This window comes from Astyanax mexicanus, chromosome 23 (genome assembly GCF_023375975.1).
Source record: "Astyanax mexicanus isolate ESR-SI-001 chromosome 23, AstMex3_surface, whole genome shotgun sequence".
Lineage (NCBI taxonomy): Eukaryota > Metazoa > Chordata > Actinopteri > Characiformes > Acestrorhamphidae > Astyanax > Astyanax mexicanus.
In genome coordinates, this window is record NC_064430.1 from 1006953 (window position 1) to 1031167 (window position 24215).

Here is a 24215-nt window from a genome sequence, read left to right on the forward strand (position 1 = left end):
TCACAAAGTCTCAATATAAGTGCAGTAAGAGGTAAATCAAGGAAAAATCTAATTTTTGGGGGTAAATTTTGACACAAGAATTTTCAGTATAAATTGCTTAAAATAAGGTGGAAATTCTAAGAAAGACTGATTAAATTAGTCCTAAAATAAGCAAAAAAATCTTAGACTTAAACCATGTTAAACAAAGTTACTAATAAGACACAATTTCCCGTATTTGAAATGTATCTGCAATAAACAAATGGTTCAATAATAAGAAGAATAAGAATCAGGAGTGGTTCTGAGGATGCTATACCCATTATATTTTCCTGTATCCTGTATATTCATACCTACGTTATATAAGGAGTGTATATTAACAGCTATAATTCCAATAAAGGGTCCATTTCCAGTCCCTTTATATCACTAAAAACCATAAACACGCCATTTCTGTTAGTGTGCTGTTTTAAGCTTTGTTTAGACTTATGTAAATTACTCTCAGTACTCTGCTCTGATTGGCTGCTCTGTATCTCTTCTCTACAATCCTTCGAGGCTGAAATGTGGAACGAACACACAAATAATCAGAAGGTATTTTTAGGGAATGTTAAATAGGCTACTCCTACAGTCAGGATCAGTATATTGTGTTAATGCTGTATGAATGGGATGGATATAATGCAGGAGGCTGGTGGTTGGTGGGTGGGTGGTCTCTTAAAGTGGAATATCATAAGCATAATTAATTTTGAATATAGCACAGTATTCACCAAATGAAATATTCTAAATATATTATATATGAAATGTACAAAAAAGTAGGCATTAGGAAGTCATGCGTAGTAATAATATTTGGTAACAAAGCTATGTTAAAACTTTGTATCTTTACAGGCGACAAAAAAAAAAAACACCTTAAGGGGGAATCATTACCAAAAATCACCTTTTGCATGATTTTTTATTTACTTTAGAGTCTCAACCGCCCCTATAAACAATCCAAACACCAAAAAATACATGAAATTCAGGAATCATTTGCTTCTATAAACTGTTTTAATGCTTTTAATGCTTGTAGAAGAAACGCCATTTCGTTCTGCTGATTAGGAACCTCCGAAAGTACACAGCAAAATTAGCCAGCAGACTTTGTCTGAGGGAGGAATCTATACCTACTGTTTGTGGCGAGTCAGCAGATGAAGGAGATGTAAGAAATGAGTTCTGTGCTACTATCGCAGCTAAGCATGAACTAGCTTGTTCATGTTTTGCTATTTAGCTACACAAGCTAACGCTAACATGAGGTAAACGTTCAGTGTAAACAGTGTCTTTGCTATCGTAACGACAGGAAAAGTACACCATGCACAGCTTAAAATGCAACGCAAAAGGAACGTACAAATTCTCTTAATTAATCATGGGTTTGGTTAATTTTGGGAGTAGCGTGAAATAAACCAATCAGAGTGTCTCTTGATCATCATTCTCTTTAAGAGTAGATCAGGTGAGTTCTGACTTTGGTGGATTGCTATTTTAACAGTGCAGCTACCTGGACGTGTCCAACAAACTCTTCTCAGCAGAGGAAATTGAGCTGCTGGTTGACGCTGTGAAGGAGCTCCAGCAGCTCATTTACGGGAACAGCAATGTTATTTTATTTACTATTCTGTTTATTGTTGATGTAAAAGTTGGGTTTGTGCACTGCTGCGCCAAGATAGTGATGAACGTCTGACTGTTGGCGTCTGTCTAGGTTGTATTCAGTCAGTGGAGCTCCTGTGTTTTCTGTTACCAAGATAAACAAGCAAAACTCCAGAATACAAAGCAGGAAAAAGGAGTGAAAATACAATGTTTGCAAGATGTAAGATAGCAATAAGCATCGCAATAGGCTGTACACTGCAGTTAATTCTATTTTAGTTCATTTAAAGCCAAACTTTATTGGTATGCTATTTATTTTCTGGTTCTAAGTTTTAGGTACAGTTCTATTCCCCCTTACTGCATGGAAATCCACCATTTATTACCACACATTTCACACAGTGTGAACAGAAGTAGGGCAGCATTCTTCCCTTCCTGTACAAATATTCCTTATCTGCTGAGAAAAAAAGAGCAAAAAATGGCCAAAAAGACGTAGACATTGAATCGAGCAGATCCGCCGCACTATTAATTCAGGAGTTTGTTGAATAAATGATTTCCCCGTGCTAGCCATGGCTAATTAGCGCCTTTTTTTCCGAGAACCGGAGCCAGTCGAGCCAATTCCAATTCCCTGGGATCTGACGGAGCCTGGAAACACTTCCTCTGACTCCAACACTACATGAATTTATTCATTCCAGCTCAGCTCTTGGCTTTGTTGGCTTTGAACCCCCTCCTCCTCTTCTTTGCCCCCCCCCCCCCCCTTTACAGGAGATAAAACAGGGCTGGAGCTGCGTGAGCTCCCATGCTTCAAGTTGACCAACCTGTTCCCCTAACTGTTGTCGCAATGTTTCTGTCATTAACTGCTGTGGTTACCTGTTTGACATCTGTTACTAAGTACACCAGTGACGACTTTCTTCTTCAGGACATTCCAAATGTTTGTACTGGCTATGGGCAATATTTGTGCCATAATGGCTTTGATTAATTTTTCTTTTTCTCTCAGCTTCCCATTTGCTTGTACATCATGCAGGAAATCATACACAAAAGGTACAGAAACACCTTAAATTCAGTTTTTTTTTCTATTATTTAAAATGTTATGCATTGTAGATTAATACTAAAGTCATCCAAACTATGAAGGAAAACCTATCCAGAACATGTTTTATATTTTAGGCTCTTCAAAGTAACACCTCTTGCTTAGAAGACAGCTTTGACCATCTTGGAAATTTACCTGGAATTCAGGCTTTCAGTTAACAGCTGTGCTGAAATCATCAAGAGTTAATTACTTGATTTTCTTGCCCTCTATATGTATATTGTGTAGAGGTAGAGTTGGTTTAACAGTTAATGGCAAGAATTACTCAATTAGGTTAGCAAAAAATTTATTTTCAGTCAATCTGAAAATGTTTAAGAACTTTAAAAGTATCCTCTTTAAAAGTGCAGTCCCAAGGATTATTAAAACATCATGATGGAACTGGCTCTCATCAGGACTGCCCTAGGAAAGGAAGACCAATAGTTGACCAGGGAAATGAACTCTAAGCTCAAGTTTAGCAATAAGTGACCAGAAATTGCTGCTAAAGTGAATAGTAAAGTGAATAGTAAAGTTTCTTGCAGTTTGAATAAGTGATGATTAAGAGGTGATGATAAGGAAGTGATGATCGTTGATTAAACGAACAGCAACTCAAATCTCTTCATTAGGGTGAATAAATGATCCCAGCATTTCTGATTATTTCACCAAGTTTCATCATAATCTGTTACCCAACCGTCCATACTGAACACTTTCCCAACCAAAGAGCATCACCCCACCGATACCAGGACACCCAAACCCAAATCACAGCCTGGTGTCCTGCTGAATTCTGGGTCTGCAGGTTCTCGTCCTGCAGGACCGACCTGTCACTAACCCTGCTGTGATCAGAAAGCCCTGAAACCGAGGCCTGGACTCTGGACTGTAAGTAATTCAGCGCTCAGCTCCTCCCGCTCTGCAGCTGTCAGGATCACACTTCGCTCCAGCGCCGCTCCGAGACGAGAGCCGGAGGTTACTTTTACTTCACCATTAATAATTCATCAAAGCCAGACTCTCGCAAAGTGCTTAAGTGATCCGTGTGATGATTCCAGTTTACAAATGAGCTCGTTTTCCTCTGATGGGTCCGCGGGGGAAGACGAACAGCGGGGAGACTTCCTGTTGACCCGGTCTGATCACTGAACACCTTCTACTTACTGTCCTTTCAACCAGATTAACAATTCACACCCCTTTATCCTCCGATTTAAGATTCTTTTATCCAACAAGTATTGCGATTTGAGTTAACATAGTCTAGAGCTTAGATCCGGCCCAAAAAATCCGACCCGACGCAGCCTGAGCCCGTGCACGTTCTGCCCGAGCCCGACCCAACCCGACCCATTAACTGTCCTTATGAGCCAGAGCCCGATTTAAACCGCACATTCTTTAGTAAGCAAAATGTTAAACCTGAGCTTGTTTAAAAACATTTCTGGGCTGTTTAAATGACTGAAATCTGTTTAGAATTAAGTTATAGTTAACACTGTTAAGTTAACACTGCTCTAGCTCTAGTGTGATCTAGCAGACTAAGGTGCTGTCTCTATGGCCCAAGAATCATGAATTTAAATCAATCCCGGGTCACAGTGTTTCTCCTTCAGCAGCCAGAGTCAGAGAGAGAGAGTACACTAGGTCATACTGTTTCTCTGTGTGTCTATTAGCTGATGTATCAGAGCTGGGGACCCAGCGCTTTCCTCCATAATGTAATGTAGATATGGAGCTGGTTTTAATGTTGTAGTTAATTCATGGTTCAACACCATATTTTTCTGAAGTCACATCAGTATTTTACAGACTAAAGACTAAAGCCTTTTCTGGAGGGATGGGTTTTTGTGAATTTTGGGTTTATAAATTTTATGAGCCCTATATTTACACCCCGGGCACCCTGGAAATTAGTTGTGTTCAGGTACATTTCTGGAGTTTTGCTTGTTTATCTTGGTAACAGAAAACACAGGAGCTCCACTGACTGAATACAACCTAGACAGAAGCCAACAGTCAGAAGTTCATCGCTATCTCGGTAACACAGGTGCTGTGCCGAGCCGAACGTACACCCCCACTTATTACACACACATGAACACACAGCAGCACAAACCCAACTTTTACATCAACAATAAACAGAATAGTAAATAAAATAACATCGCTGTTCCCGTAAATAAGCTGCTGGAGCTCCAGGTAACTGTGCTGTGAAAATAGCAATACGCCAAATTCAGAGAGCACCTGGCTCTTAAAGGCAATGGTAAGTGAGACTCTGATTGGTTTATTTCACGTTACAAACCCATGATTAATTAAGAGAATTAGTACATGCCATTTGTGCATTTCGAGCCACGCAAGATGTACTTTTCCCATCGTTACAATAGCAAAGAAACACTGACACACCCTAAATCAAGCTGCAAGGTGCATGGTTTCAAAATTGGCCTGTTTTTAGTTCTCCTCATATACTGAATTCTCATTATTCAACAACTCCAGGCTAAATACAGTTTACAGGTATTCTAGAGCGCTTTTAAGTCAGTATTCAGTAATGATGTGTGCAGTCATGTGTGAGTCTATTGAGCATTTTTTTCTGTGGCTTTTATCGTGTCTCAGCCAATCAGACATTAGAACTGCAGCTATCCATTATCCAGCAGTGCTTTTATCCTCCTCCTCTCTTCGCCAGTCACTAAACATGAGCGTCACGTCTGTCTGAGGGAAAGTTCGTGAACCTGAAGCTCGTAGCTTTGTTTTACTCGTCTCTCCGGATTTCGGGGATGAGGAAAGTTCGGCTTTTCTGTTTCTGAATTTCAGATATTCTTCCTGTCACAGCTATTCGGACTCATTCACGCACGGCTGGGCTAAATGCAGAGAGCGCTGGATACATTTCCAATTCATCTTCACTCCAATTCTCTCTCTACTTTCCCTGTTTCGTCTATCCTTTTCCATCCCTCGCTCCCTCTCTCTGTCGGAGCGCTCCCTCTTCCCGTTCCCGCTAATAAAAGCCTGGAATTAATGCAGGGTGAGCTGCTCCGGAGGGCCACGGCCGTAATGATCACGCTATCAGAAATCTGCGCAGCGTTCAAGGATGTAGTTATGTTGCGAGCGGCGGCATCAATAACTGCGTTTATGGGTCAGGAGTTATGGGTCGGCCCTGTTTTGTGTGGGCAGATCCTCTATAAATTGTGTAGCGTCTGACGGCTCCTGTATTGCAGTAGAGTAGTAACTCAGCTCGGGTAATTACCGTAACCCAGCCGGAAAAGAGAGAGAGAGAAACTGCAGATTTACATCCAACCCTTCATACAAAATTCACTGTTTCTCCTTCTCTCGACCCAAATCCTCTCCACCTATAACTAATAACACAGAAAGAGAGAGAGAGCAGAGAAACAATGAGGTACAGAAGAGAGAGAAAAATGTAAATAGGATTAGTTTCTCAGGAGGTTCTGTGGTAATTTTCTCTCTCTTTTATGGGGGTTTTTATCCTCTGTGATTTTATTCCCATCCAGAATGATCATGTACGCGTTTTTCTCAGACGTCCTCTGAGAAAAAAATTACAGGCTGAATTATCGACTGTTTTTCTCTGAACTCTTTTCGTGTCCTCTGGTAATTTTAGTCCCATCCGGACGGCCATCTTTGAGGGCATGCCACGGTTTCTAAGGAGATCCACGTTAAAAAAACACAACAGCGAGTGGAAATGGAGGAGCTACTGAACGTGATGGGGCTTTAGAAAGAGAGAATGAGGTAGAGACATTGATAGAGGGAATGAGATACAGAGAGAATATGATACAGTGTGAGAGTGAAAGAAGTAATGTCAGAAAAAATCATGATACAGAGAGAAAAGGAAATGGAGGTACACAGAGTGAGAGAGAGAGAGAGAGAAATAGAAAGAGAGAATGAGGTGCAGAGAAAGAATGAGATAAAGAATGAGGTTGAAAGAGAATGAGATAATGATATGCAGAGGAGGCTGAAGTACAGAGTGAGAGAACAAGAGAATGAGGTAGGGAGCAAATAAGATAAGATATAAGATAATGAGATGCAAAGTGAGAGACTGAAAGATAGAATGAGACAGAGAATGAGGTAGAGAGAGAATGAGATAATGAGATGCAGAGGAGACTGAGGTACACAGACAGAGAATGATATAGTGAGAGATTGTGGTCTAGAGAGAGAGAATGAGATAGAGAATGAGGTCTAGAGAGAATGAGATAAAGGGATGCAGAGTGAGAGACTGAAAGAGAAAACAAGAATGAGATAGAAAGAGATTTAGATAGAGAGATAATTAAATAGAGAGAGAATGGGGTATAAAGAGAATGAGATAATGAAATGTAGCGTGAGAGACTGAAAGAGAGAAGAAAAATGAGATAGAGAGAAATAGATAGAGAATCAGAAATGATGTTATGTAATAACAAAAGTTTGGGAGAAGGACCACGCCCGAACTCTACGTTCTAACTCCACCCCGTATCAATCAACCGTCCTATAAATACCTCCCCTAACTAACTATCTCTCGTGACGAAAGTTCGCAACCCACCTCCTCCCCAACAACCTCCTTTTTTCTACTCTTCCACTTCTCATTAAATAAAAAGGGGGGGATATAACTGCACGCTTCTTCAGCACGCAGTTCAGAACTCCAGCCCAAATTTCCCCGAGTTCCCTCCCCTTTTTCTTCCTCCTTTTCTACTTCTATAAGGCGTGGTCCGCACTTAGCAAATATAGTAAAGAGGTAAACAGTGAGAGAATGATATAGTGAGAGATTGTGGTCTAGAAAGAGAATGAGATAGAGAATGAGGTCTAGAGAGAATGAGATAAAGGGATGCAGAGTGAGAGACTGAAAGATAAAACAAGAATGAGATAGAAAGAGATTTAGATAGAGATAATTAAATAGAGAGAGAATGAGGTATAAAGAGAATGAGATAATGAAATGTAGCGTGAGAGACTGAAAGACAGAAGAAAAATGAGATAGAGAGAAATAGATAGAGAATCAGAATATAGTAAAGAGAGAATGAGGTAGAGAGAGAAAATGAGAGAATGAGGCACAGTGAGAGTAAGACAGTATGATAATTGACAGAGTGAATAAGGTAAAGACAGAGAGAGGTATAGAGAGAAAAGAAAGAAGTAAGAGAATAAATGACGCTTTTACAGGATAAAAGCAGAGGAAGCTGAAGCACTCTGAGCTGTCGGGTTATGAGGTATTCAGGGTGTTTATTTCACTCTGAGCTTATTATAAAATAACTTTATAAATGCAGATGGAAAAGCTGTTTATGTGAGGCGTTCCTCTGGAACAGAGCTGAAATAATAAGGTGCAGCAGCTCCTGCAGAAACCTCTCAACTCCGCTTTAGTGCTTTAGCAGCTCTTACAGACAGAAAACAAACAAAAAAAAGAAACTAAATAAAGACATTTTAGAGTGATGCCATAGAGGAACCACTATTAAAATATGAATGAATTTTTTAATGCATGGTTCTCTGATGAGTCAGTTTGCTAAAGAAATGGACGACGGTGAAGAACCTTCTAAAATTTGAAGAACCTAAAGGTTTTGCTCCAATGATTCCTATACTTTTAATAATATAAAGAAAATAAAGAGAGCAAACAACAGATCTTTGAACGAATAATATATTAGAAAGGTTGTATATTAATTTCACATTAAACAGTCATAAACTATGCTGGATTGTTTTATAAGATATGCTGGAATTAGATGGCTCCTCCCTTATTGTGATGTCACAATAAGGAAACCTGCATATAACCACCCTGGCTCCACCCCTCGCCCCATCAACCCCCACCAGAGCCCCACCCACTAGAACAGTTGAAGAAACATTTCCGTTTCAGTTTGCTGGTTGAGAAACTCAGACAGTACACAGCAGGATTAGCCAGTAGACTTCGTCTGAGGGAGGGATCTGTCCCAACTGTCCTTGGAAAGTTAGCAGATGAGGGAGAACTTTATTGTGTTTCCATTACAGTTAAACATGAACTACGCTCAGTGTAAACAAAGGGAGTGGCCAGCAATAGCTTATTTGCATAAAAGTGATAAAAGCCCTTAAACAGCTCAATCTGAAAGAGTCTAAAAATGGTAAGAACAGAGCTGGTGAGAACCTTATCTTTATGTGAGAGTGTTATTATAACTTGTGTAAAAAGAGGCACACAAATAATGCAAAGAAAACAAGTTCATATTTACAAAGTTTTAAGAGTTCAGAAATAATCAATATTTGGTGGAATAATCCTGGTTGGTTTTTAATCACAGTTTTAATTTCATGCATCTTGGCATCATGTTCTCCTCCACCAGTCTTACACGCTGCTTTTGGATAACTTTATGCTGCTTTACTCCTGGTGTAAAAATTCAAGCAGTTCAGTTTGGTGGTTTGATGGTTTGTGATCATCCATCTTCCTCTTGATTATATTCCAGAGGTTTTTAATTTGCTAAAATCAAAGAAACTCTTTTATTTTTTTCCAGAATTGTATATGTAATATTTATTTCACACAGTATATGGAATAGTTCACTTTTAGTTCAAATTAATTTGAATAGGTTTCATGTATAGTTTGCACATGAACATACTTGATTTAATTATTTTATATGGCCATATATAAGAAAATGTCATACATGTAAATACATGTAAGTATATTACATTTCCAGAACTGGTGTCTAAAAGGAGTCAGTCTAAAGGATTTTAGTGACTGCAGTGACTCGAGTCAATCTCTAAAACTTTAACTTACCCCGACCTCCACGTGGTCCGAGCCCTTATCATCCTGCTTGTGTAAAATCTCAAAGTAGTATCGCCTGGAGGACATCAGACTGCAGGAGAGAGAGAGAGAGAGAGGAAAGGAAGGAACATGTCAGGGCAGTAGACAGGTAAAGGGGGCGGAGTCTGGGAGGTAAGCAGGTAGAGGACAGTGCTGAAGGTTGGTCTCTGGATCAGTATGGGGACACATGCTGGGTTAAGTACTCTGTCAGGAACAAGGTCTCCTGAGAGCCCAGACACAAAGAACACAACACTACCATCTGCTCAGCGCCCTCTCTGGACCGGAACCGGCTCCGGACACACCCCCCCGACATCATCAACCGTGTGTGTGTGTGTGTGTGTGTGTGTGTAAAAAATGCTCTGTGATAACACTGTTGGATTTCACGTTATCGATGCGAAATGCGATCATTTAAGAAAAGCATGAAGCTACTCAAAACTCAAAACTGGATTTTAAGGGCATCTTGTCACAATTCGCTGGGCAATGAAATCCCATCATTCCACCTTAAATTCTCATCTCAACCTGCTGTTTATTCTCGAAAAACTATCAAATATCCAACCAATTAATTGCTGGCGACACACACACACAAAGTAGAGTACACACACACAGACAGTACTAGTCTAGCACTTTAACTTTAATACTAACACACAAACCAACCAGAAGTGTTAAGCAATGAAATACAAACACTTCTTTACATCACTTAAGTAGAAATGTTGGTTATCTATACCATATTTTAAGGTGCACTTTCAATAAATGTCTATTTTCTGATCTATTTTCATACATAAGGTGCACCGGATTATAAGGCGTATTATGCAACATTAGTAGGGAACAGGGGTGTTGCCATATTTTCCTTCTAATTCAGCATGTCTCGTAAAACGTAAAGCTAAGCTACGTTAAGTAAACAAAACTGTAATTCTTAAAAAAAAAAAAAACACTTTCTTTCAATCAAACAAGCGCTGGATGTTAATCTTCACAGATTTCTCTCCTGGAAATTGTTTATTTGGGTGAGTAAAGTACTTCTGTTTATTTACAGTAAGCTTATATTTCCAGATTTCTACTAAGGCTGGGTGCAGCAGCATTAGCATTAGCAGCTAACTGTGGTTAGTGACTGATGCTGCCCGAGAGCACTACACTGAGGAGCCTAAAGAGGGAGATATTAGCAATATACTCACCTCTGAATAGCGAAAGAGGTAGAGCTTAGCGTGGTTAGCGGCTAATGCTAATACTGCTAGACTAAACTGTAACTCCTGTATAACTCTGTACTTTAGTAAGGTGACTTTACTGCTCCTCAATACCTGACTGATAGAATTCATACAATTTTGGGGAAAATTAAAGGGTTTTAAGTGCCTCTTATAGTGCAAAAAATACCGTACTTAAAATAATTATTTTTACTTTTTTACACAATTATCTGAACTTTCTACTCCTTACACTTAAAAAATATCCTCATTGCTCCTATTTCACTTCAGCTTCATTGTTCAATTAAACCTCTATCCAGATAAATCTCTCCAAACAGATAGAGTGAATCTGATTGTGATTGGATGAGAAGTATAAACATGTACCATTCCGACTCCCTATTGGTTTATACCATTCATCACCTGACAACATCACGCTGCACTCTTAAAGTCCTAAAATCGTATTAATATTATTGATTTTGTAAGAAACAATGAATGAACAGTTGTGCCAATACGTTATTTATATCCAGACCATGACCAGAGAAATGAACTGCATCTGGAACAATGTCAATTTTAATAACCATCACTTTAAAGCCTTGTGCTTTAAAAATGTGAGATTGTATTGAAGCACTGAAGGCTGTATAAAAACAGCACAGCTACATCTCTCAGACACTCAGCTCTCCAGACACTGTCTCTCCTGATCGTTTGTATCAATGATGCATTGAACGAGTGCACAGCTCAGACACTCTGCTGAGCCAAAGACGTCTGGGAGTTTGAAGGTGAGATATAAATAATAAGCTAGATCAATTTCAAGTTTCAACTTTCCAAAACTATTTATCAACTCTTTTTTGTCCCTCGCACCAGTTTGGAGTGCGGATATAAAGTCCCAGTACCAGTAAAATATAGTAAAAATGTCAATAAAGTCAAAAGTTTGGTCATTATGATCCAAGGATTGCTTCTCCATCAGCAGCCGGAGTCCGAGAGAGTTTACAGAAGGTCTAAGTCATGTTGAATCTCCTTTAGAAGCCGAAGTTTGAGAGAAATAGTATATTTGGTCATGCTGTCTCCATCAGCAGCCGGAGTCTGAGAGAGAGAGAGAGAGAGAGAGAGAGAGAGAGAGAGTACAGTAGGTCATGCTGTTTCTCCATCAGCAGTCTGAGAGAGAGAGAGAGAGAGAGAGAGAGAGAGTACAGTAGGTCATGCTGCTTCTCTTGCATCAGCAGCTGGAGTCTGAGAGAAAGAGAGAGAGAAAGAGAGAGAGAGAGAGAGAGAGTACAGTAGGTCATACTGCTTTTCCATCAGCAGCAGGAGTCTGAGAGAGAGAGAGAGAGAGAGAGTACATTAGGACATGATGCTGTTTCTCCATCAGTAGCCGGAGTCTGAGAGAGAGAGAGAGAGAGAGAGAGAGAGTACATTAGAACATGATGCTGTTTCTCCATCAGTAGCCGGAGTCAGAGAGAGAGAGAGACAGTACAGTACATGGTGATACTGGTTGATACTGGTACTGGTACTGTTAGCTGATGTATAAAAGCTTAAGATCCAGCGCTTTCCTCCGAGTGCACAGTAATGCTGTTTATTGATTGGCTGAAGTTGAAAAAGAGGCGGAGTCTGACTTCACATGTATCAGAGGAAGCATCACTAGTGATAAAGGATGCTCGCAACTCCATATAACCCAGCCCAGGTTGTCAATCACTTAATTCCAAAGCGTAACGCCGCCTTTTTAAGAAAACGCAGAATAAGGTTTTAAAAACTGAAGCTAAATCTTCTCTGTAACCTTTTAATCTTCACTCAAAAGTACAAACAGATGCGTTAGCGGTCCTGCGTCAGCCAATCCCCTGCCTCCCCCTCGCTTCCCCTCGTCTGCTGCTGAATCTGGCTTGGCGTTTGATGGCGAGGATCTTTTGATGAAAGCAGTCGAGCAGAATTCACATTACAAAGCAGCGCATGGTGCGAAAACGAGGACGGGAAGCACCTGAGCACCATGAAAGAAGATAAAGCTGAAGGCTGGGGTATTGTACACACACACACACACACACACACAAACACACAATCACACAATCCCACACACACCTGGAGTCAGATATCCAAGATATAGTACTTTGTGTATACACTCTTTTTATTGCATACCCTAAAACTTATATTTTTTCTTGACCTCCATTAAAATTAAAGCTTAAACCTTAAACTTACCTCCTCCTGTAAATTTCTTTTTATTTCAAAGGATTAGATTTCTGCATAAATTCACAACAATGGACAAACACAGTCTGCTTAAACTAAAACCACACAAAAATGATATATATTGTCATGATTTTATTGAACACAGCATGTTAATATTCACAGTGAGAGTAAATAAAAGTATGTGAATCTTTGGATTTAATAACTGGTTGATCCTCCTTTATCATCAAAAACCTCAACCAATGGTTTCCTGTAGCTGCAGATCAGAGCTGCAGAACGGTCAGGAGGAATTCTGGATCATTCCTCTTCACTAAACTGTTTCAGTTCAGCTATAATATTATGGGATATCTGGTGTGAATCTCTCTCTTGAGCTCATGATGCTGCAGCATCTCAGTTGGGTTCAGGAGGTCAGGACTCTCCAGAAGGAGTATTTATTTATTTTCTTCTGTTGAAGTCGTTCGGTTGTTGATTTATTTCTATGTTTTGGGTCGTTGTTCTGTTGCATCATCCATCCTCTGTTGAGCTTCAGTTGGAGGACAGATGGTCTTTAGTTTTCATGCAAAAATTTTCCATTGTTTTTCCATTGATGACAGCAAAATCCGTCCAGGTCCTGAGGCAGCAAAGCAAAGCAGCCCCAAACCATGATGCCCCCTCCACCATGTTTCACAGTTAGGATGAGGTTTTGATGATGGTGTGCTGTGCCTTTTGTGTTTTCCATTCAAACAACTCAAACTCAATTCTGGTTTCATCTGTCCACAGTATATTTATTTATCTTCAAACCTGCAGCAAAAAATGTTTTTTTTTGGACAGCAGCATCTTCCTCCGTGGTGTCCTCCCATCAACTCCATTCTTGTTTGATGTTTTCCTTATTGCATTTATTGATTTGTATTACGTCCCCTAGGGGTAGGACGCAATAAAGGTTTCAAGTGAGTGCCCACTCAGCATTAGACCAAGCAAAAACAACTCAAAATAATTAAGTAAAATTTTATTTTGCTCTTAAATTACACATTTGACCATTTTGCAGCTTCAAAACTTAAGGGACACAAAAAGACAGGATTCAATAACTTCAGGGTGACCCCAGGCCAAAACAACAAACAAAATCATCTAAACAGAATGAAAACATTTAACTTACCCTGTAAAAAAGAAAATAAAATACAAACAAACTACCCTGCCTACTCTCTTCAAAAAACAGAGACAAAAGGTATTAACAAAAAAGGCAGGTCACCCCTACGAATCCTAAAAACTTAACATAACAATAAGCAAACAAACAAAACAATACAAACAGGTTTGGTCTGTGCTGGTGGGCCTTCACTGGAGCAGCACATGTCGGCTCAGACAAGGAAAAAGGTGCAGCTCCCTGGACTCTCAGACAAAGAGGCTTTTCAAATCTCCCACCAGTAGATCCAGCCAATAGAATGCGAGCATGGGCGGAGCAACAAACAGCCAATTGCCAACAGAGCAGCCAATCACCAAAGCAGCCAACCTGAGAACAGAAAGAAACAGATCTCCAAAACTAAAGGGACGTAACACCCCCACCACCAAAATCAACATACCATGTGATTCTAACTTGAAGCTTGAGAAAGAGCATCTGCCAGAACATTTCCAGATCTCTTTTATTGCAAATTTCAAGGTTAAACTTGAAAAATTAACGTCCATCTCGTAATGCCGGAGAATTTTTCTTGAATAGCAGACTGGATGATCAATACCGCACAAATGTAGAAGGACAGCACCAGCTCCAGTCACACCGGCATCCACTTTAACTTCAAAAGGACATGAGAAATCTGGAGCAGAAAGCACAGGAACATTACAGAAACATTTTTAGAATTGAATGCAATTTGACAGGACATGGACCACAAATTCATAGAAGGATCGAAGTCATTTGTCAGAGAATAAAAATCAGAAAAGTTTCTGCAAAAGCCATGTTAGTACACCAAAGACCCTTTCAAGGTCTTGCATGGTGCATGGCACAGGAAAACCCCAAATGGCCTGCACCAGGTTTAGGGTCAGAGAGGCTTGATGCTGTCTATCAAACACAATGAGAAGTGTCTTCAGATGATCCTCCCAGCTTGATGAATGAAGGACAATATCATCCAGACATACCTCAAAATCTGAAACCCCCATCAGCACCTGACTCGCCGTTGGAACGTGGCTGGAGCATTTCGAAGCCCAAAGGACGTTACTGTGTACTGCAGAAAACTGTCTGGGCTGACAAAAACAAACTTTAGCCACACAATGAATCTTGTGGCAACACAGTCCTCCATACAAGGCAGAGAAAAAGAATCTGGTTTGGTAATAGCATTGAGTTTTCAATAATCAGTGCAGAAACAAACCACAAGGAGGCTTTGGCACAAAGAAATTAGACAAATAATAAATGTCCAAGTTTATGAAAGAACCTATGATGATTTCCAAAGAAACATCTTAAAAACAGACAATGAAACAATGAAAACAATGAAAATTAAATCACTTGCATATTAACATTCAAATCAATGAGCTTGGAAATCAAACAGAAATCTCCAGAGAAAATTAGCACAACACAAATATACAAACTAGGAACTCAACATGTACATCTAAAAACAAACAAAAACACTAGTCCAAATATCACAACCTAACTGAAAATCCTACCACATCACCACTGCAATGTTGAGATTGACAAACTAAAAATCCAAACAGCCAAACCACATCCTCAAATGTGAAAAGACTGTATGAACAACTCAGATCCCCTTCCTCAGAAGCAAGATCCTACTCAAACTCAGATCCTCTTCCCCAGAAGCAAGATCCTACTCAAACTCAGATCCTCTTCCCCGGAAGCAAGATCCTACTCAAACTCAGATCCTCTTCCCCGGAAGCAAGATCCTACTCAACTCCCGCCCCATTACCACTGCAATGAAGGCGTTCAGTGCCCTAACAATTATTCTCTGGCTCAAACAGCAAAAACGAATGAAGTACCTTGCTGTGAAAAGGAAATTCCTTTACACAACAAAGTTAAAAAAATAATGGTTGAACAGCTAAGTCTAGGTACTGGCAAGGCTACAAATAAACAACTTAGTTACAAACCTAACCTAAACAAACAAAAAAACAAAATGTACTCTTTCAAATGTCTGCAAGTGATACGGAAAAATAAACATGACTAGAATACTGCTTGTGCTTTAAAATACATTTTACAAGATTAGAACTGATTTTATTAGCGACAACTGGCTTACACAATCCAAAATTACATGCTTAAAAGACTCATACGCTGAATCAAGGGCCTGTCTATCTGGCAGAGAATCACAAGTAACCTGAACAAAACCAATTGCTTTTGAAGTAACATTCCCGACTTTCAGAATGAGGAGACATATTAGCGGTTCTAAATTTGGGTACACTTTTCTCCGGACTAAATTTTTACCTGGGAGGCAAAACAAAGTTTCCCCTATGTGTAAGAACGAATTAATCACTACACACCACAGCCTATGCTACAGAGGAAATCTTAGTTCATCCAAATAAGTCACAATTTTGTTCAGCAACACATTTTTTTAAATCCTCCAATAAAACGAGTTCACCAAGCTGCTCAAAATTTGTCACCTTGCTGGACTGAATCCAGTTATCAAAAGGGTTTGCTTTTTCATGAGCAAACTCTGTAAACATCTGATTGGCAATTTTTAAATGCAAACACTATACAAACTATCCTCAAGAGACAATGCAGAACAGACTTCTTGAGCTCTCCCAGTCAATCTGCACTGCAGCAAGAGTGGCCAAACCTCCTTTGGCCCACTCAAAGCACTAGCTATGCGCTCAAAGCATCACAATACGAATCCACTTCAGATTCTCTGATTGTGGGAACCAAAATAATCTGCTTAATAATATAAAACTTGAAGTTTCTACTGAAGGTAACACAGGTGAGGCAACAGTAGTATTTGCTAAGACTACAGAGGGTGGTATAGGTGGAGACAAAGCTACACAGGGAGCAGGAGAGGCAACTCCAGCTCCATGTGCATCTCCACTCTCCATTTCATACTGCCTAACACATAGGAGCTGATTTATGCTCCTGGAGTTTAACTTGCAAATCAAGCTCTTTTAATCTAATAGCTAACTTAAGATCTTCATTACCTAAGCCAATAAGAGGATGTAAAACAGGAGCTTGACCAGAAAGTTTAGATGAATCAAGACTGGCTGTATCTAACACTGGCTCTGAACCAACAACTTCAGAAGGCAAAACCCCAGCAGAAACTAGCCCCTCCTGTACTACTTCCATTATTGCCTGTTTAGTAGCTGATTTAGACACAGAAATATCATAAAAATCTGCAATCAACAATAAATCAGACCTACGGCAACTACACAAAGCCTCCAAAGAAGGATTCTGACGAAATGCCTCAATACTAAAATCCATATTGCACCACTAACATACTTAAACTTCTCCCACCACAAGAAAAAACTGCCAATCAGAAAAAATAAAAATTCACTTACCAGCAAGGGACCCACATTACACCAGAAAAAGCGTCGGACGAGCCCCCATTTATTACGTCCCCTAGGGGTAGGACGCAATAAAGGTTTCAAGTGAGTGCCCACTCAGCATTAGACCAAGCAAAAACAACTCAAAATAATTAAGTAAAATTTTATTTTGCTCTTAAATTACACATTTGACCATTTTGCAGCTTCAAAACTTAAGGGACACAAAAAGACAGGATTCAATAACTTCAGGGTGACCCCAGGCCAAAACAACAAACAAAATCATCTAAACAGAATGAAAACATTTAACTTACCCTGTAAAAAAGAAAATAAAATACAAACAAACTACCCTGCCTACTCTCTTCAAAAAACAGAGACAAAAGGTATTAACAAAAAAGGCAGGTCACCCCTACGAATCCTAAAAACTTAACATAACAATAAGCAAACAAACAAAACAATACAAACAGGTTTGGTCTGTGCTGGTGGGCCTTCACTGGAGCAGCACATGTCGGCTCAGACAAGGAAAAAGGTGCAGCTCCCTGGACTCTCAGACAAAGAGGCTTTTCAAATCTCCCACCAGTAGATCCAGCCAATAGAATGCGAGCATGGGCGGAGCAACAAACAGCCAATTGCCAACAGAGCAGCCAATCACCAAAGCAGCCAACCTGAGAACAGAAAGAAACAGATCTCCAAAACTAAAGGGACGTAACATTTGTCAACAAAAATGTTAGCATGTGACAGAGATTTCTATATTCAGTCTTCAGCTGACACTCTTCCTCAGAGGATTCTTCCTCACCTCATTGATCATTCTGCACTGTGCTCTTGCAGTCATCTTTACAGGACTTTACCACGCCTAGAGATAGCAACAGTGCTGAACTTTCTTCTTTTTCTATTTGTAAATCGTCTGTCTTACCGTGGACACATGAACATCAAGGCTTTTAGAGATACTTCTGTAACCCTTTTTTCAGCTTCATGCAAGTCAACAATTCTTGAACGTAGCTCTTCTGAGAGCTCTTTTGTGTGAGGCATGATTCACATCAAGCAATTAAGAAGCTTCTTAAGAACAGCAAACTCAAAACTGGTGTGTTGATGTTTTTTATAGGGCAGATCAGCTTTAACCAACACATCCATCATATCTCATTACATCCTGCCTCCAATTAGCGCATTAGCTCTTAGAAAAGTCATTACTCTAGGGATTCACATACTTTTTTCCCTCACTGTGAATGTTAACATGTTGTGCTCAATAAAACCATGCAAACATATTATTTTTGATTTGTGTGGTTTTAGTTTAATCAGACTTTGTTTGTCTATTGTTGTGACGTAGATGAAGATCAGAACACATTTAATGACCAATTTATGCAGAAATCCAAGTATAATCCCAAAGGGTTCTTATACTTTTTCCTGCAACTGTATGTAAATACAGGGGTTGGAGAATGAAACTGAAACACCTTTTATCATTTTAGTGTGGGATTTTAGGTTTCATGGCTAAATTGGAGCAGCCTGGTGTTCAATCTTCATTAATTGCACATTGCACCAGTAAGAGCAGAGTGTGAAGGTTCAATTAGCAGGGTAAGAGCACAGTTCTGCTCTAAATATTACAATGCACACAACATTATGGGGGACATACCAGAGTTCAAAAGAGGACAAATTGTTGGTGCACGTCTTGCTGGAGCATCTGTGACCAAGACAGCAAGTCTTTGTGATGCATCAAGAGCCACGGTATCCAGGGTAACGTCAGCATACCACCAAGAAGGACCAACCACATCCAACAGGATTAACTGTGGACGCTGTAAGAGGAAGCTGTCTGAAAGGGATGTTCGGGTGTTAACCCGGATTGTATCCAAAAAACATAAAACCACAGCTGATCAAATCACGCAGAATTCAATGTGTACCTCAACTCTCCTGTTTCCACCAGAACTGTCCGTCACCACAATCAATTATTGTGCTCTAAAACCAGGTGTTTCACTTTCATTCTCCAACCCCTGTATGTTGTGTTTGTGTGAGAGAGATTGAGATACACAAACAAATCCCCTGCTGATAAACTCCTGTGTGATGGTACGTTTTGTGATGTAAGACAGAGAGATGTCTCTATTTGTTTGAAGGCTGTTGTCAGGGAAGAACAAAGACAACAGGAAGTAGAAAGAAGCGCTCAGACAGAAACGGATGGGCGATCGAGCTCAGATTAGACAAAGTGAGAGAGAGAGAGAGAGAGAGTACAGACAGAGAGATGGAGAGAGAGATAGCAGCATGTACAAATGGAGGAGAGCGAGGGGGGAAGAGAGAAACACAGAGAGGTACAATGGGCTTTTAATTGGTTGACTAATTGCCTGGATCCATCTGAAAGGCTTCCTCTCAATAACGGAGGCAGACTGAGTGATGAAAGTGGAGAGATAAAGCAGACGGAACACCGAAATGATGCCACCTCGTCTGGCCTGCTGGTTAAAGCGGCATTATGCCAAAAAGGCAAAAAGAGTAGCAGGTAACATGTATAGAATGCATCGTAGAACGTTTAGAAAAATCTGAGAGACGCAGCTGATGTATCCTTCATTGTGCACAATTAGCCACAATTCACTGTGCATGCAAAATGCCAAAGAAAACATAAACACAGGAAAACAGTACAACAAAATTGGTTAAAAAGGGAGGAAAACTAATTCTCTGGAACAGAGATGGTTCTAAAATGTTTTTACAGTGTTTCTAAATAATTTTACAACGTCAAGTCGAATTTATTTCTAAAGTACATTTGAAAACCACAAGGGCCAACCAAAGTGCTGTACAATACAGAAGTACAAACAATTTAATGTATAAGACTAAACAACAAATAAGATATAAGTAAATAAAAGTAGTATCAGCAAACAAGATTCAGATTAATCCTGGACATACAGATAATTCATTATAACTTACTAAAAACATTAAAAGGCCTGAGAGTACATGTACGTTTTTAGATTTAAAACTAAAAAAAGCTCATTGGCATGGGGATACATGACATTTTATTAAGGAATAAGAGCCTCAAAAAACAGGATGTTTTTGTTCTAAACTCTAATCATGTCATTCTCCCCAGTCTGAGATAAAAAAAATTGGTGGAGAATGCGGGTCCCGTCTTAGACTATGTTCACATTATCAGGTTGAAGTGACTCAAATATGATTTTTTTGCTCAGTGTGGCTTAGATCTGATTTTTTCATGGCTGTGTGAACGTGCCAAATCCTGTTTTTTAAAATCAGATTTGAGTCACTTTGATATGTGGTTCTAAATCGGATACATATCCATTCCACGGACATGCGACATGAATGTGAACGATTTAATGCATTAGAATTAGCATTAGCACTACCAGTTGTTATTAAAAATCTTGTTGTAAAGTGTAAAGTTGTAAAGTAAATCTTATTTTTTTTGGAAATTGCATGCCATGTAAATTAATTACTAATTAATACTACCATAAACAAAATATTTGGCAAGTAAGCATTACTACAGAATTTAAAATGACTTCTACTACTATTAAGTAAATAATAAAATCCACAGGAGAATGTGGCACTGCATTGTTGTAGTAAAACCTACTGAAGATGCGCTGAGTAAAATCTAATTGAATAAACATTTACTGTAAAATTTGACAATAAAATAGATCAGAAATCTCATTCATACTGAAGCCAGTGTCCGGTTTCCTCACTAATCACGTCTCTGGCTCAGTGCCTTTCGTGTTCATTAAGTACTCTCACTACTTAAACAAGGTGTTTTAGCTTCCTAAACTCGTCCGGCAATTACAATAATTACAGCTCCGCTCTCGACACTCTGACACTGCAGACTTCAGAGTCTAATTGTTGGCTTCAGGTTTAACCCTGTCCAGAACAAAAGCAAAATGAGTAAAATCCAGTTAAATCCTCCTCCTCCAGCCCGTCTCCGACGGTCTGATCTGTTAACTCATCTGAACACCATGATCCAGAGCCTGAGTTCAACAGGATGCTGGATAAATCCTCTATAAACGAATAAAAAAGCAATAAATCAGCTTTAATAAAACAGGCTGCTGCCTGTCTAGTTCACATTCACCACATGCTCACTTATGAAGTCAGTCAGCAAGTCATTTAATATGTACAGATGACTGGAGAGCAAACAGCCAGAACTAACAATAAAAACCCGTCTCAATCAACAGGGCTGTTCAGATTTACACAGCACTCTCACAATCACAACAATACTTAAAATTGTCCTTCCGCTAAAATCCTCTTGTTCTTGTTCTTTGTGAAATACAGTGGGTCTCTCTGAGTTGTTTATGATGTTTATCCTCAACCTCCATTGTCTGCAGCAGCTAGTAAAAGAAAATATTCAGAAAAACGAGTCGATCAGGAAAACCACTGTGTCTACATCAACCTGTGAATTAGTATTCATGGCCCCGCCCACCTTGGCTCAGATAGGAGCTAACAGTGCTAGGAACAGCATGCAGTTCATTCCTGTGTTATTTGTGTGAATAACACATCAGTGTTTATATACTTTACCCAGTAATTCAGAGCTAAGAAACAAATGGTTAGAATTAGTCTATGGAGGAAAAACACCACCAGCCAAGTACAATTGAGATAGGTAGGTGTTTAGATGTTTAGAACAGTTCTGTTTACACTAGTTAAAAGTAAAAATACACCCCGGGATTTTGTTCCAACTGCCTGGGCGGCTCTACTTCGGCTCAACCAACAAAACAAACAAAACCCTGGGGTGGATTTTTACTTTCTGGACCTGGACTACCCACCTCTGTGTGTAGGTAACTATAGGTTTAAATAGGATCTCCGGTGGATTTGGTGTTTTACAGAGATCCTTAGACTAGGTCAGTGGCTAAACTGCACTTAGCAGGGCATTATTACACATTTAGTAAAGTAACATTTGACATTGCAAAGAGTGTAAAGTTATAAGTGTAAAAATGACTTTGGGCCCTATCATGCATCCTGCGCAATGCACACTGTTATCTTACACCCCGTCAACAGTCTTTTTTCACGCCTTGCACCTGCGTTGTTAAAGTAGCGTTTTGGAGTTTAGGAATATATTAACGCCAAAGTGGGCATGGTGGTCTGGAAATGACGTGTGTTCAGGTTAATTTCTTGGTGTTTTTCTATCTTGGCAGTGGGAAACAGAGATGCGCCACTGACTGAATAAAACCCTGACAGGAGTCAACCGACAGCTGTGCAATTACCCATGCAGGAGCACCATGAGCACTGCACACCCTAAGCTAAATTCCACATACCATAACTTTTTCTTCTTTACCACAGAAAAAAAGACCTCACCCAGAGACTTCAGCAATCAACTATAAAATAAAATATACTTAAATAATGTGCACATAACTATAAGTTATTATTAGTTATATTTTTATATAGTACACAGATTTAATAATTTAAGCTTAATATAGCAGATATAGGCATTTTGCTGTATGAGATTTTGACAGATGTTTATTCTGCAAAATAAATTAAAAATAAAAAAATAAAAGAGAAAAGCAGAGAGGTCATTAATCTCCAACTCACACAGGCTGAAATCACAATTGGTGGAGAATGCGGGGATTTGAGCACAATTAGTGATCTGGTGCAATTAGTGATCTGAATTCTGAGCTCCACCCCTGTGTTGGGCTTTTAAAACCAAAGGTAAACTCTGCTTTTATTGGCTGATTTATAGTACTACAGTGGGATCACAGAAACCACATATTAAACCATACATTAAACACTAATACAAACACAAATATACTTTATTTATTATAAAGAGCTAGCACCAAATTAACTGCTCTAAAAATGAGCAGGTGTGAAAACTTTTTAAAACCATTTCTGAATCACTTAAAGGAAAAAAAATAAATGTAGTTATCTTGTTTAATCAAGTTTATTCAGGTTTTAATCAAGTTTTTAATCAAGTTTTTAATCAAGCTTAATCAGGTACCTGTGAGAGCCCTTACGCTCCAGATTTCTAAACAGCTGAAACTTCAGTGAAATGAATGTTAATATAAAGTGTATAAAAAACTTCAATAGCTTTTGAGAACTACAAAGGAAATTATAATCAAAGTATAATGAAGAAAAGCCTTTAAAGCTTTAGCCTTTTATCTCTGCAAAGATACCTAACAAAGACATCTTCATCCTCATCCTCATCTTCATCAACATAATTACCTCCCATAATTACATAAATTACATAAACCAAGATTCAGAAATGAATGAAACACCCTCGCTTTTCCTTTAAAATTCCTTTAGAAATATACTAACACACACACTATACACACACACACACACTACACACACACACACACACACTACACACACACACACACACACACACACACACTACACACACTGGATATTTCTACAAATGTCAGGAGAGGATGACCCAAACCGACCCCAAAGATCCGTCATATTCCCACAAATGCCACAAATAAAGACAGAAGAAGAAAAGACGTGTCGTCCTGCTCGTCTCTCTCCTGCAGCGGGAAGGGCAACCCAAAGGCATGATGGGAACTATTGATCTCCAGCACTAACACTTATACTCATTTGCTTTTGGACGCTCACTTCAAGAACTTCAATTATTCACTACTTCAAATATTCAATATGGCAGAATATGATGAAGCTCTGTTTGAAGGGAGAAAATACATTAACTCCAGTCTTTTACTAACAGATCTAAACCCAATACAGAGCGCTGATCATACAGAGACACATATTCCTGAATATAATAAGAAAAATATTAACATTATAACATGATAAATTGTTCAGGGGATGGTTTTTTGATGCTCATCGCTATCTTACATCTGACTAACAATGTATTTACACTCCTTCCTCCTGTCTGGTTTAAACAGCAGCAGATCTTCTGAATATATCTACACTGATGGGCGTGGTGTTCTGGAAATGAGGTGTGTTCAGGTACATTTCTGGAGTTTTGCTTGTTTGTCTTGGTAAAAGAAAAAGTAAAAAAAGAGAGTAGGAAAGTAAAAAAAATTCATTAATGAATAAAAGAAATATAGCAAAGTGGGCAAGAAATAAAAAGGTGTATAGTGACAAAGGGAAGAAAAAAGTGACCAAAAGAAAGAAAGAAAGAAAGATTAAAGTAGGAAAGACAAAAAAATAATGATTGAATAAAAAAATATAGGAAAGTGGGGAAGGAATAAAAAAGGTGGATAGTGACAGATGAAAAGAGAGAAAAAAAAGAAAAAAATCG

At 39.1% G+C, this 24215-nt stretch overlaps 1 protein-coding gene across 1 annotated transcript in view; it reads right to left on the reverse strand.

Annotated features, from left to right (window-relative positions):
- Positions 1 to 24215, reverse strand: part of b4galnt4b (beta-1,4-N-acetyl-galactosaminyl transferase 4b) — a 151269-nt gene that overhangs the window by 37452 nt on the left and 89602 nt on the right. The window contains exon 9 of the mRNA XM_022665248.2: positions 9273 to 9351. Coding sequence (XP_022520969.2) covers positions 9273 to 9351 — 79 coding nt within the window. The remainder of the gene's footprint in view (positions 1 to 9272; positions 9352 to 24215) is intronic.